The sequence below is a fragment of the Mauremys mutica genome, chromosome 1 (assembly GCF_020497125.1).
Source record: "Mauremys mutica isolate MM-2020 ecotype Southern chromosome 1, ASM2049712v1, whole genome shotgun sequence".
Taxonomy (NCBI): domain Eukaryota; kingdom Metazoa; phylum Chordata; order Testudines; family Geoemydidae; genus Mauremys; species Mauremys mutica.
The window spans coordinates 32,519,031-32,532,119 of record NC_059072.1 but is presented as its reverse complement, the minus strand read 5'-3'; the positions used below and the strand labels follow the sequence as shown (position 1 = coordinate 32,532,119).

The 13,089-nt window shown below is 40.1% G+C and overlaps 1 protein-coding gene across 6 annotated transcripts in view; it reads right to left on the bottom strand.

Annotated features, from left to right (window-relative positions):
- TBC1D22A (TBC1 domain family member 22A) overlaps nt 1–13,089 on the bottom strand; it is a 409,891-nt gene that overhangs the window by 333,951 nt on the left and 62,851 nt on the right. For all 6 annotated transcript variants that reach the window (XM_044995243.1, XM_044995223.1, XM_044995230.1 and 3 more), the window contains exons 5-6: nt 8,490–8,560; nt 184–312 (exon numbers count right to left, since the gene is read on the bottom strand). In XM_044995243.1, coding sequence (XP_044851178.1) covers nt 184–312; nt 8,490–8,560 — 200 coding nt within the window. The remainder of the gene's footprint in view (nt 1–183; nt 313–8,489; nt 8,561–13,089) is intronic.

The following is a 13,089-nucleotide window of genomic DNA, read 5'->3' as shown; positions in this document are numbered from 1 at the left end:
CAATCTTTGCTAGATTTAATGGTGGTAAAGCACAAAAATAATTATTGAACATATGGCTAAACAAAAATATCCTTCTGCTTATCTATGAAGTAGTAATAAAGCAATATAGCATATATTGAATATGTTATCGAAAATATTTTTTATTTTTCATGTATGTTAAGGGTTTTCAATAAGCTAATCTACCTGTCTGTATGTGTCTTGATGACTTTCATCATTTCTGGAGTCATAATATTGTTCAATAAAAGCAAAATACTCATTTCGTTTTCTCTGTAAAGTGCCTTCTCTTCGGTCCACATTGGCAGGAAGGTAACCCTGAAAATATGAAGGAAAAAAAAATCATTTTGATAGTCAGATTTTTACAGGGATACAAAAGCTACAGTTCAATATGAAATTTATATTTCAAACTTGTTCAGATTAAAATATTTATTCAGTTTTTTAAAGCAGAAATAGGTTGCAGCCCAAAATAAATTCTCTAATTAACTTAGAACAAATGTATGCAAAACACTGAATTCTTTGTTACTTTAAACACCTTGGGTTTGGGAGCAGGGGTAGGGGGGTGTTCCATTTAGCTGCTGCCAGATATTCCTCACTCTGGTGGCTTGATGCTTGCAGCACTTTCTATGATCAAAATTTTGGATGCCCAGTATGATGAGATGACCAGAAAATCATACTCAGCTAGATGGGAACCATAGTTAGGCCCTGAAAAAGAACTGTTCATTCATGTCTGCATTATATATTGCAGTAAAGTTATTACATACAGCAGTGTTTCCCAAACTTGGGACGCCGCTTATGCAGGGAAAGCCCCTGGTGGGCCGGTTTGTTTACCTGCCGCGTCCGCAGGTCCGGCTGCTCGTGACTCCCACTGGCCGTGGTTCGCTGCTCCAGGCCAATGGGAGCTGCTGGAAGTGGCGGCCAGTATATCCCTCAGCCCGCGCCGCTTCCAGCGGCTCCCATTGGCCTGGAGCAGCGAACCGTGGCCAGTGGGAGCCGCAATCAGCTGGACCTGCGGACATGGCAGGTAAACAAACCGGCCCACCAGGGGCTTTCCCTGCATAAGCGGCATCCCAAGTTTGGGAAACACTGACATACAGTGTTAACAGTGCAATCCTTTTCAGATCCATACAGATCAGAAGAGCAAGAACAAGTACCTTCACGTGAAGAATCTTTCAACCAGTCCTTTGTTTTTTTTCCAGTTCAAACTGAACACAAAATACAGCTTTAGACATTCTTACTTCAGAATGTGCATTTTAAAAACACGATTTAAGCATATTTTTTCTACAAGTAGTAATTACTCATCAAAAATGCAGAGCAGATGTTTGCCTTCCAAAAAGAACACCACGCAATAAGTTCATACAGAAAATAGTAACGCTAAAAGATTTTGTTACTTACCAGATTTCAGTGTGGCCTACGGTGGCCAACTTTCTAATTTGTGAAAACCAGACACTGAGTGGGAGAACCTCCCCACCCCCTGCTCCATCTCTTTCCCTTGAGGCCCTGCACCCCACTCCTCTTCTCCCCCTCCCCCCACCATCGCTTGCTGCTCTCTCCACCACTCTCACCCTGCCAGCTGAGCAGGGCTCTAGGGGTAGAGAGGTGAGTGGGGCAGGATGTTGGAGAGAGAGCTGCGCTCCAGGGATGGGGAGGGTGTGACTGGGACAGGGTGGGAGAGGGAGAGTTGCGCTCCATGAGTTGGGGGGGCTGAGTGAGGAGAGATGGGGCAGGGAGAACTGCGCTCGGGGCAGGATGGGGAAGCCGCTTGTACCTCTCTCTACTGGAGCCATTCCTCAGTATTCCACTGCTCCTCCAGGCTCCAGCAGCACCTGCTACTGTTCCTGCCCCTTGGGGGTGGAGGCTGGTTACAGCAGCTAACCGGGCTTATAGCGTCCAGTCAGCAGTGCTGACCGGACACTCTCAGGTTCCCTTTTCGACAGAAAACCGGATACCTGGCAAAACTGACAACCACACTGTGGCCCTTATTTTATTCCTTTCATTTCATTCATTTTTAAAAAGCTGCATGCTACCTCTTTCTCATTTAAAATAGAAAAAGAATGTACATATGCGTATGCCCTTGCAGTCCAAATCATCTTAGAGCAGAACGTATATTCAAACCCTTCAACATATTTCAGGGATTTTATTAAACTATTTCAAAACAACATGAAAGCCTTAAAATTCTTTTTTATGGCTACAACTTCTTTTAAAAATTGATTATCCTTTAGGATTAAGTAGTAAATATTAACAGCGACCTTGCCATGAAATATGGGCCCCTTCAAGTTAGGCATTTCTTGCTGGGAAGTCAGATCCGACATAGACGGAGTTATGTGATTTTATATTAGCAGCTTCATGAGAAATCATATTTGTGCCACTTTAAACTCATTTCCCTATGTCACAGAAGATCCCCTCAGACAGAGGGTAACAGTCCCTTCATGCAGTATCTATCACTGCTTCCCACCCAAACTGATAGTTCAGGTCTCCAGCTAAGTGTTTTATGTAAACACAATGCTATATATCAAAGAAAACCAAAAATATGCTGTTATTTATAAACCTTCTTAAAAACAAATCCTATGTCAGAAGAGGTTTTCATAATTAGCAAATGGAATGCTTCTTGAATATTCAGGTGCATATAAAATGAATACTGGATGCTTTGTACAGGAAGTCTAATTAAAGCAGTTGCAATTCAAACAAGCAATACTAGTATTTCACTGGATTGCAAAGACGACTGTCTCATCAGTTCCAAAATTTCATACAAATTGAGAAGAGGGGCTTTAAAAAATTACTTCAGTAAGATGTCATTCTTAACCGAGATGGTTCTAAACTTAAAGCAAATTTGATACCAAGGACCGTTGATATAAAAATGTTCACTGTATAAACTCACACCACCCACCAATATATAGAAATGAGATTAATTCCTGCATTTCCTGCCAGTACTGATAAAAATCTTCAAGTCTAATGAACACTTTCATATTTATTAACCAATGAGTTATTTTTAAAAATAGTTGTTAATAATGTTAGCCATAGATCGTCCTTAACAAATTCACGCCTGGCTTTCATCTTAAAATCTGTTATCGTAACATATTAAGCCACGGCAAATGCAAATGAAAATGAAAATATAACTAAGATACTAAGCACAACACTACCATATTAAATGTTCATGTTCAATCCTACACACGTTGCAAACTAAATTATTCTTTACAATTGCTAATATTTATTCTTCATTTTGTAACAGTCTATTTCTTTGGATTTTTGTTTGTTTTGTTTCTTTTAAAAAAAGATTTAAAAAGATAAAGAACAATCTCGAGCATTTTTGTAGAATATTAAGAATTGATCAATTATATATTATTCCTCCCCCTCCTACCAGTCAGAAAATTACAGTATTAATTTCAATTTATTTCTCTCTTTGTTTAATAGCAATTTTGTGATGGAAGCACTGAATCACTATCTTAAGACACATGCACTGTTATTACAATTTGGTAAAGTCCTCCATTTTAAGTACACTACAAATGTAACTTGGCATGAAGAATGGATGGCTTTAACACAAAACTAGGACATGGTGAGGGTAACTCACCACAACAGAACCCAAGGATGTATTGTGTAAAAAAAAAAACAAAAAAAAAAACCCTATTTTAGGAGGTTATCAAAGTAAACATGATATCTCCAGAACTTTCACCCCTACAACAGGTACCCATTTCACTGAGACCATGTCTTTTAAAATATGCAGACACATAGCTGGTTCCAGATATTTTAAATTATATCAACATTTAGCCTCAAGATACATGCTCTCTGACATTTGACATCCTGTCTCAATGCTTTGTGTTAAGTTAAATATTGAATTCTGCCTCCCATTTAATTTTCAACTGTTGAAAATTTTCTGTAGGATATGTTAGTCCCATTAGAAAAGAATTCATCTGCTAGACCTAATTTCGTTGTCCCAGCAATACCAATATTTTCTCAGCAGTAGAGACTTTCTGCTGTTATTCAATATCAGAGATTGTGGTTATCTGTCAGTTGAACATGTCTGGTTTCCTTACAAATTAGGTTTTATTTTTAAACATTTGAAAGTCTAAATGTATCATCATGGCATAGACTGGTGTCAAATTAAATCTCTTTAGCAACTCATTTCTATATTAATTTTATCTTTATTCCAAAGAGAAGAGTGCCAAAATAGTTCTGCTTGCTGTAACTTCTTTATTGAACTTTAAGAATGGATTGTCTATTTTTATACAGTATCACCTCTATTAGACATCATAGTGTCAGTCCCTAAGCATTTTCTTGACTTCAAAACTATTTCCAATATGGAAAACATTTGAGACAGACACAGTAACATTACATAGCCAGAGGTTTAGTGAGAAGTCTCTCAATTTGTTAATTGTAAATTTCCTTTTAGCGTATATGCCTTTAATGTTAGATTTACGAGATGAGGGGGATCTTTCTCTGCCCCCAAACATATGATGGTTTGTATTTTTTAAAACCAGACTTCTGACCAATTCCAAAATACAATTGTTACCACTCCTCAGTTTAGTTCTTTGTTTAATGTTCTTCTTTTCCAAATGACCTGGATGGAAGTGAGTATACTTCGGTTTGATACTTTATAACACCACCCCTACACAGTAATTAAAACAGGAAGTGAAGACTACAGTACCCAATGATATTGCAGGGGGATTTACCACTAGATGAAAAAGAAATAACAGGTAGAAGACACAATTTGGTCAGTAAGATTAACATTCCTACCATGAGAAGAGGTATCATGAGATCTTTTGATACCATTAACGCTCAAGACCTTTGGTTTTTTTATCACCTTCCTAAAAATGTAGTAGAGCATTGATTAAATACCAACTCTATGAGGAGAGTCACCAGAAGCATTCTTTGATGGTCTCCTATCAAATAAGTGACCCAGGAAGACCCTACTTAGCTATTAGAACACAACAAGACAGCATTTAAAAAGCCCCCAACTACACAAAAGTTATGTTCAAGAGCAGGGAGCTGACAAGAACTGCACCTGGCAATCCAATTTGAATAGGTCCTACATGGTCACACAGCAGGGTGGAAGAGCTTTAACCCTGTTGAGGCATGTTCAGCCAAATTAACTAAAGATGTGAAATTAAAGCACATTAAACTCATGTATAAGATAAAGCAAACTAAGACCACTTTACTTCTGAATTAGAGTCTCCACAAAGGGGTTTAATGCTCTTTAACTAGTGTACTTGAATTTCCTCCCTGTAGGCAAGCCCTGAGTTAACTAAAGGGGTGGAGGGGAGTTAAAGCCCCAATTTTTTGCTTTGAGTCAGGAAATGAGCATTACACAAGTCACAATAACAGCATGCACATGGGACAGTGTGCCTTCTGCCAATGTGTATCATTGTGTACTCATGGCAGCCATTTGTTACAAACTGATAACATGGCATTGTCTGAAGGTATACCATGCTCATTTGCACACCACTCAGCAGTCAGGCATTCTTGGATTTTTCTTGTTGTGCACTGTGGGATGCACAATCGAAGCCATGCTAGTTCAAACTCTTAAATCCCATGGTTCATCTGGCTCTGCCCCATACTTCCTTTATGGGTGGGATAACACCATTTTCAAATTGCCGTCAGCCAATATGGACCTAACAAGTCTCCATGCTGCAATGCTGTCAAGCTCAAATGCACAGAGGCTGCTTGGGATGTATTTCAGCACTCAAAGCCAGATGAATTTGGCATGGACTTCGCCTGCCACACCACTAAGCAGATGTAGCAGCAGTTCCTCCAACAGCAGGAGGGTCTTCAGAATATATTGGTTGGAAAAGGATTGTTTTATAGACCTGGGATGACCAACAGTGGCAATAGAACTTCAGGATGGTGAAAGCAACTATTTGGGAGCGCTCTGCAGAACTAACCCCAGAGTTACCATGGCAGTTTACCAACTTGTGACATCCCATACCCATGGACAAGCAGATCATAATTGCCCTCTGGCCAAATGCTACCAGTCCACAGCAAACCAATTATGCATGGGGAGATCTATGGTCAGGACCAGGGGCAGCTCCAGGCACCAAGCGCGTGCCTGGGGCAGCAAGCCATGGGGGGGCGCTCTGCCAGTCGCCGCGAGGGCGGCAGGCAGGTTGCCTTCGGCGGCATGCCTGCAGAGGGTCCGCTGGTCCCGCGGACCTTCCGCAGACAAGCCACCAAAGGCAGCCTGCCTGCCGTGCTTGGGGCAGCAAAATACCTAGAGCTGCCCCTGGTCAGGACCATTGTCATGCAGGTGTGTGATGCCATAGAAAATTTACTGTTGTACTGGGCAACAAAGCTTAGTAATGCTCAGGAGGTCATTGATGGTTTTGCATGCATGGGGTTCAAATTGTATTGGGACAATTGATGGGAACTATGTGCCTGTTCTTTGCCCCACCATAGCTCAGAATTTATAAACAGAAAGGGGTATTTCCTCATGGTGCTCGAAAGGCTGGTCAACCACTATGGTAGGTTTACAGACAAATACCAGGTGATCTGGAAGGGTCCATGATGCTTGGACCTTTCGGAATACAGCTGTATTTAGATTAATGGAGAAAGGACTGTTTGCCCCCAGGAAACGCTATGGACATTAATAGTGTGGATATTGCTCTGGTTAAAACTTTAAATTATTTAATAATTTACCTTTTAAAAACCCTCACATGCCATGGTTCCCTCCACAGGATCAGCCTCCTCAATCCTAATCTGAGTTGCTGGGATTCAGGATTGAATACAGCAGGGCAGGAATCAGGTTTGCCTTCTCCCTAGCCAGCATCAGTCGCAAACAGATTCTGGCTTTCTAGAGAGATCTCTTTACTGGCCTCCTCATGCTTATCCTCCAATAAGTCTTGGTGGTCATATTCAGGGAAATGAGGGGGTGGTGAAGCAGTGGCCAGCAGGCTCCTCAAGTTGCCTGGTTTTGAGTGATCACACAGTTATGTAAAATCCTGTGCAGCTCCTCAAAAAATGGACAAGTTACACATCCCCTGCCGGATTTCTTGCTGTTGTCACTGGTTTTAAAGTAGGTGCACCTTCAGTGCAGTTGTTTGCTTTTTAATCCAGCACTGTGCAGCATTCCAGTCATGGCCCTTTGTGGGCATCTGCCCACTAATAGCCACAAAAAGGTCTTTGTTCTCTTGGCTGGCCACTGGAGCTTCGTGCATCAACACTTCTCCCCAAACGGCTATAAGATCCAGGGTGTCAGCACAGCTCCAAGTAGTTGCTCAAAACATGTTGTAGGGCCTTCCGGAGCATTATCACAGGTATTGTGATCAACTGTGACCTAGGAGCAAACTGACAAAATCTGGCTGTGCGCCATCTTATAAGCAGGGGTGGCGGCATCCAGTCAACTGGACCCCAGAGGAGAGCAGGACACGCATGTAAACAGATACATCAGTAATAGTCACTCACAAATCAGTTTCTGATATCCATTGGAAGACTGCCAAAGTAGCTCGCAGCAGCACTGCGTGCATACAAACAATAGTCCGGACTAACTCGCCTCAAGCAAAGTTAATTCACTTTGAAAGAGGACTCCAGAGTTCATGCTAAATGCAGAGTCAGTGTACTAAAATGAATTCCCTCATGTGTATACAAGCATTTTCTAAGTGAATTAACTGAAAATGCTGCAGATTAAACTCCCCATGTAAACAATCTCTCAGTTTAACTTTTCTATGTGTAGACATGTCCTCGGTTTCAAGAGAAACTACTTAACTCAGCTCAAAGCTCTGACTTCAAATTTTGAATTTTAAAATAAAAGTGATTGCATGCTGTGCTTAATTTTAATTGCAAGAGAATATTTAATCAATAAGTATTCACTGTTAAAAAACTGCATATGCATTTAGAATTAGAAAGCACTACACAACAAATTTATTAGGACTCATTAGCAAGAGAAAATCTTTCAAACACTGGAAATCAGACCCAATCTGAAGTAAACACTTAGTATTCCCTAATGATTTATTTTTTTCAAAAAGAAAAGCTGTCTAAGCCTTACCTGAAAAATTCAACAGTGCTAAACTGTTGTGTACATAGCTCAGAATGTTAAACAGAGCTTAAGTTCATGAAGATTTGCTGATAAAGTCTCTTCAAAATATTCTACAGTATAAGCACTTTGAATCTTTTCAGTGCTAGTGGCTTTACAACTTCCCCGACCCTTCCATCATGTACAGATAGAAGATAGTTAAAACACATATTTATGACAGATTTTCCAGTTCACACTTTGCTAACTAAACACTCTTAGCTGGAATATATCATACTTTTTGTGGGAAGCTAACATGATGTGGAATACACACATTTAAACAAAAAAATTAAGGTACACCAGTTATTTACTACTAATTGTCATTTTCTCCTCATTTTACAAACCACGCTTGAAACTGAACAAATAATGGAACTCTGTTCTTTGCTTTTACCATTCAGTAACACAACACAATGTTCTGGAGTATCACTAATAGGCTATAACTCAAGCAAAATTCTTCAGTGACAAAAACAAAGCAATTATTGCCAGAAACAGAACTTACTGAAAGAAGCTTCCATGTGATCGGGCGAACTTGTTTAGGAATTCCAGACCAACTCAACTTCCGTAATTCATCTGTCAAACAAAATTAATTTCATGATATGTCAAAACTTGATAAATATTCATTAGTAAATACAAGCAAATTAATTCAAAGTTGTTAATATTTATCAAAATACAAGTAAAATCAGAATTACACAAAATTTCTGAGGAATTAAAAAAGGTATTGCATAATGAGAATCCATACAGATGCCTAGGAAAAATAGATATTTGGAAGGATAAGGTAGTTAACTGGTATATTTACCAACTGTTATTTCTTACCATATATATTGTATATTAATATGCACAAGAGAAAGATTTGATGTAGGCTCTACATATACTGATGTTCATTAAAGGGTGATAATTAGTAGTAACCCAAACAGCAATGTTTCACTTTCTGATGCTGGGATTTAATCTTAAATTTAAAATATGTTATTTCCATTTCCGATCATACTGTACAACTTTATAGATAGGTTTTCTAGAAAACCGTTTCCAAAAGAGCATATCCAACACAGTATATCCAACTAAACCAAATACAATCCACTCTAAAGCCACTGAACATCTATCCAGCCATATGCATTTTCATTATTTTCCTGTACGAATTCTGTGTTTATCTATAAAATGCATAAAAAGTTGTGAAAACAAAAAAAGTATGAAAAATATTTAATGACAAGAGATGCATAACAATGCCTGTTAGGAAACTTAGAACTTCAGGATTTAATTATATGCAAGACAGTCTCTTGCTGCTTCTCACTGTCGGCAGAAAGTGAGCATGAAAATCCTACATTATGGCCAAGTGACTCGATTTATTGATTTAGGTTCCACATATAAATATACGCAATCTTTACATTCTAATCAGTCTTCGAAAACTTCCACCACAAAAATTAAAGTACAGAATACAAATTATTAGAGGATGGGGACTCTGAGGAGACAATGCAAGTGCCTCTCTAACTGTGACTGCTTATAGTATATTCATGTCTAAAGATGCCCTCCCGGGTTACGCAAACCCGACTTACGCAAATCCGTACTTACGGAAAAAGTTCCGTAAGCTAGAAATAGGGGGGGGGGGGTTGGGAGGCATAATTGTCAGGTATAGGTTTCTGACTTACGCACAATTCCAGTTACGTAATGCTTGCATAACTTGGGGAGCGTCTGTATTGATAAATCACAAGGTTTCTGTCACCACAAGCTAGTGTTGTTGCTTTTTTTTTTTATAAGAACATAGCTGTGTTCCTGTTGGAACTTTGTGTTTATTTCCTGTACACAGCTTCCAAGAAGTTTCACAAATGCGTCTTAAAATGTCATTTTTAATATTCTCTGGATAACGATGGATTTATTTATTTATTTTAAGTTTTCAGCTTTTAGTGATAGGGAGGGTCATAGTTAAGACAGAAATATCCATATGTTCTCCAGAACTGGGAGTAAGAAAATGATGCCTTATGTACCTCTGCTTGAAATGACTGACGCAACCTTAATATTTCTTAGTTATGTGAACATTTTAGAAGATTTTGTATATTTAAAAAATCCCAGAGTCACTTCTTTGTGGAAAAGTTTTTCATTACTCTTTATGAAACAGACAACAAGGATTTAATTTTTCCCCCCCATCTGCCACTTAATGGTTTTACTGAATGAGTTGAGTCTTTTTTTTTTTTTTAATTGATTTGAGTAGGAAAAAGACATCACTCCTATTAGATGTAATGAGATTTTATTTAAAATTACTTGATCACCAATTTAAATTTATAATCTTTGAGAAAGCCAATTTTTAAACCTTGTGGGCTGAGTTTATTGGCACAGGTAGTGTCCCCTAGAACCAAAACCCTGGAAGGCTACCATCTGTAACTGGGAGATCTCAAGCTTAAATGGCTTCAAGTATCATATCTATGTTGATGATTCGCAAATTTCTCTCCACCAGCAATCTCTCTTTCAATCATGAATCTTAGCTTGTTTCTAACATCTGTTTGATGTCTTATTGTCAACTAAAATGAATACTAGCAAAACCAAACTCCTGACCTTTCCTCTCAAGCTTTCTCCATTTTCTTCCTTCCCTATTACTGTCAGCAACACCATAAACTTTCCACATAGCTTGGGACTGATGGATACTTGTGACTCCCTCCTCTCCTTTGCTCCACACTTTCAAGCCATATTCAAATCATTCTTATGCCTCTACATGTACAAGATTCCTCCTTTTCTTCTGCCTCCACAGCAAAGTCTCTCATTCAGGCCCTCGTATCCTGCCTCACCTATGAGGAACACCCTCGTCTCTGGCTTCCCAAACATACCCAGGCACTCTTCATTCCATACAAAATGCACTTGTTAAAATCATCTCCATTATGCAGTTTGATTGCATCCCGCACCCTCTCTGATTTCATCCTCTGCCTACCACCTGCTATTGCATCAAGTTGTAATTGCTGGTCACTTATTTCAAGGCTTATATTTAAATCTACGTCTCTACTCATTCTCCTTAGTAAAGCTTCATGTTGCCTTCTATCTCTTCTGCTCAGCCAGCGTTATTGCCCCAATTCGTTGCCTCTCAAATAGTCACCTTTATCCCTTCATTACCTTCTATGTAAGATTCCACCTTCCTGAATTCATTTGTAAGGCCCGTATCTTCACCACTTCGAAATAGCTCTTAAAATCTACTTCTGAAATGGAAAAAATTATTACTAACCTTTAATAATTGTTGTTCTTAGAGATGTGTTGCATATGTCCATTCCACTCTTGGGCCTGGTCTACACTACGAGGGGAGGAAATCGATCTAAGTTAGGCAACTTGAGCTATGTGAATAATGTAGCTGAAGTCGACGTACTTAGATCTACTCACCGTGGTGAGTCGACTCTGCCTGTGCCTCTCGCAGTGGAGGAGTACAGGAGTCGACAGGAGAGCACTCAGGGGTCGATTTATCGCATCTAGACTAGAGACGCACTAAATCGACCCCACTGGATTGATCGCAGCCCGCCGATCCGGCAGGTAGTACAGACATACCGTTGGTGTGTGCGCACACACACCCCTCAGAAATTCTTTTCCTAGGTGTACTTGTTGGGGCAGCTCAAGCGCCCGCCACACGCTGCTGGTGCTGGTATAGAGGGCCCAGCTGACCTCAAACCTCCTTAGTTCCTTCTTTCTGGAAACTTCAATGGAGATGGGTAGGAGGGCAGGTTGTGGAATGGGCGTGTGCAACAGATCTTGAAGAACCACCATTACAAAAGGTTAGAAAACATTTTTTCTTCAAGTGACTGCATATGTGCATTCCACTCTTAGTGAGTCCCAAGCAAGTTAAAAAGGCAGAGGGATCAGAGTTCCTGTTCATACAGACTGCAGTACTGATTGACCAAAATTGGCATTATCTCTTGAATACTGACTGATGGTATAATGGGAGGAGAAATTAAACACCGATGACCAGGTTGCTGCTTTGCAAAAGTCCAGGATAGGGTTCTGCACTAGGAATGCCATTGAGGATGCTTACAATCCTACGGAATGGGCAGTCAGTTTGTCTGGAAGAGAGACATCTGTCAGATTATAATACGTGCAGATACAAGTTACACAAAATTACATTCTCTGTGCAGGACCTTTCATTCTGTCCACTTTGGCCATGAACAGCTAGATTGACAGCTGAAATGGTTTGGTTCTGTCCAGGTAAAAAACCAGTGCTTGTCTAACATCCAATATGCATAGCTGTGGTTTAGGGTACAGGCAAGTAAATTGATAGATATGAAAATCTGAAGCCACCTTAAAGGGAACCCTTAGATGAGGGCGTAAGTACACCTTTTCTTTAAAGAAGACTGTTGGTACAGATGTTTGGAGACCCGTCTGGAAGAAGTAATAGCAATTAGGAATAATAGAAAATTAGGGTTGGAAGAGACCTCAGAAAGCCATCTAGTCCAACCCCCTGCTCAAAGCAGGACCAACACCAACTAAATCACCCAAACCAGGGCTTTGTCAAGCCAGGCCTTCAAAACCTTTAAAGATGGAGATTCCATCACCTCCCTAGGTAACCCATTCCAGAGCTTCTACCCTCCTAGTGAAATAGTGTTTCCTAATATCGAAACTAGACCTCCACCACTGCAGCTTGAGACTATTGCTCCTTGTTCTGTCATCTGCCACCACTGAGAACAGCCTACCTCCATTGTTTTTGGAACCCCCCTTCAGGTAGTTGAAGGCTGTTATCAAATCCCCCCTCATTCTTCTCTTTTGCAGACTAAATAAGCCCAGGTTCCTCAGCCTCTCCTCATAAGTCATGTGCTCCAGCCACCTAATAATTTTCTATGCCCTCTGCTGGACTCTCTCCAATTTGTCCACATCCTTTCTCTAGTGAGGGGCCCAAAACTGAACAATACTCCAGATGTGGCCTCACCAGCACTGAATAGAGGGGAATAATCACTTCCCTTTTCTGCTGGCAATGCTCCTACTAATGCAGCCCAATATGCCATTAGCCTTCTTGGCTACAAGGGTACACTGTTGACTCATATCCAACTTCTCATCCACTGTAATCCACAGGTCCTTTTCTGCAGAACTGCCACTCAGCCAGTCGGTCCCCAGCCTGTAACAGTGCATGGGATTCTTCAGTCTAA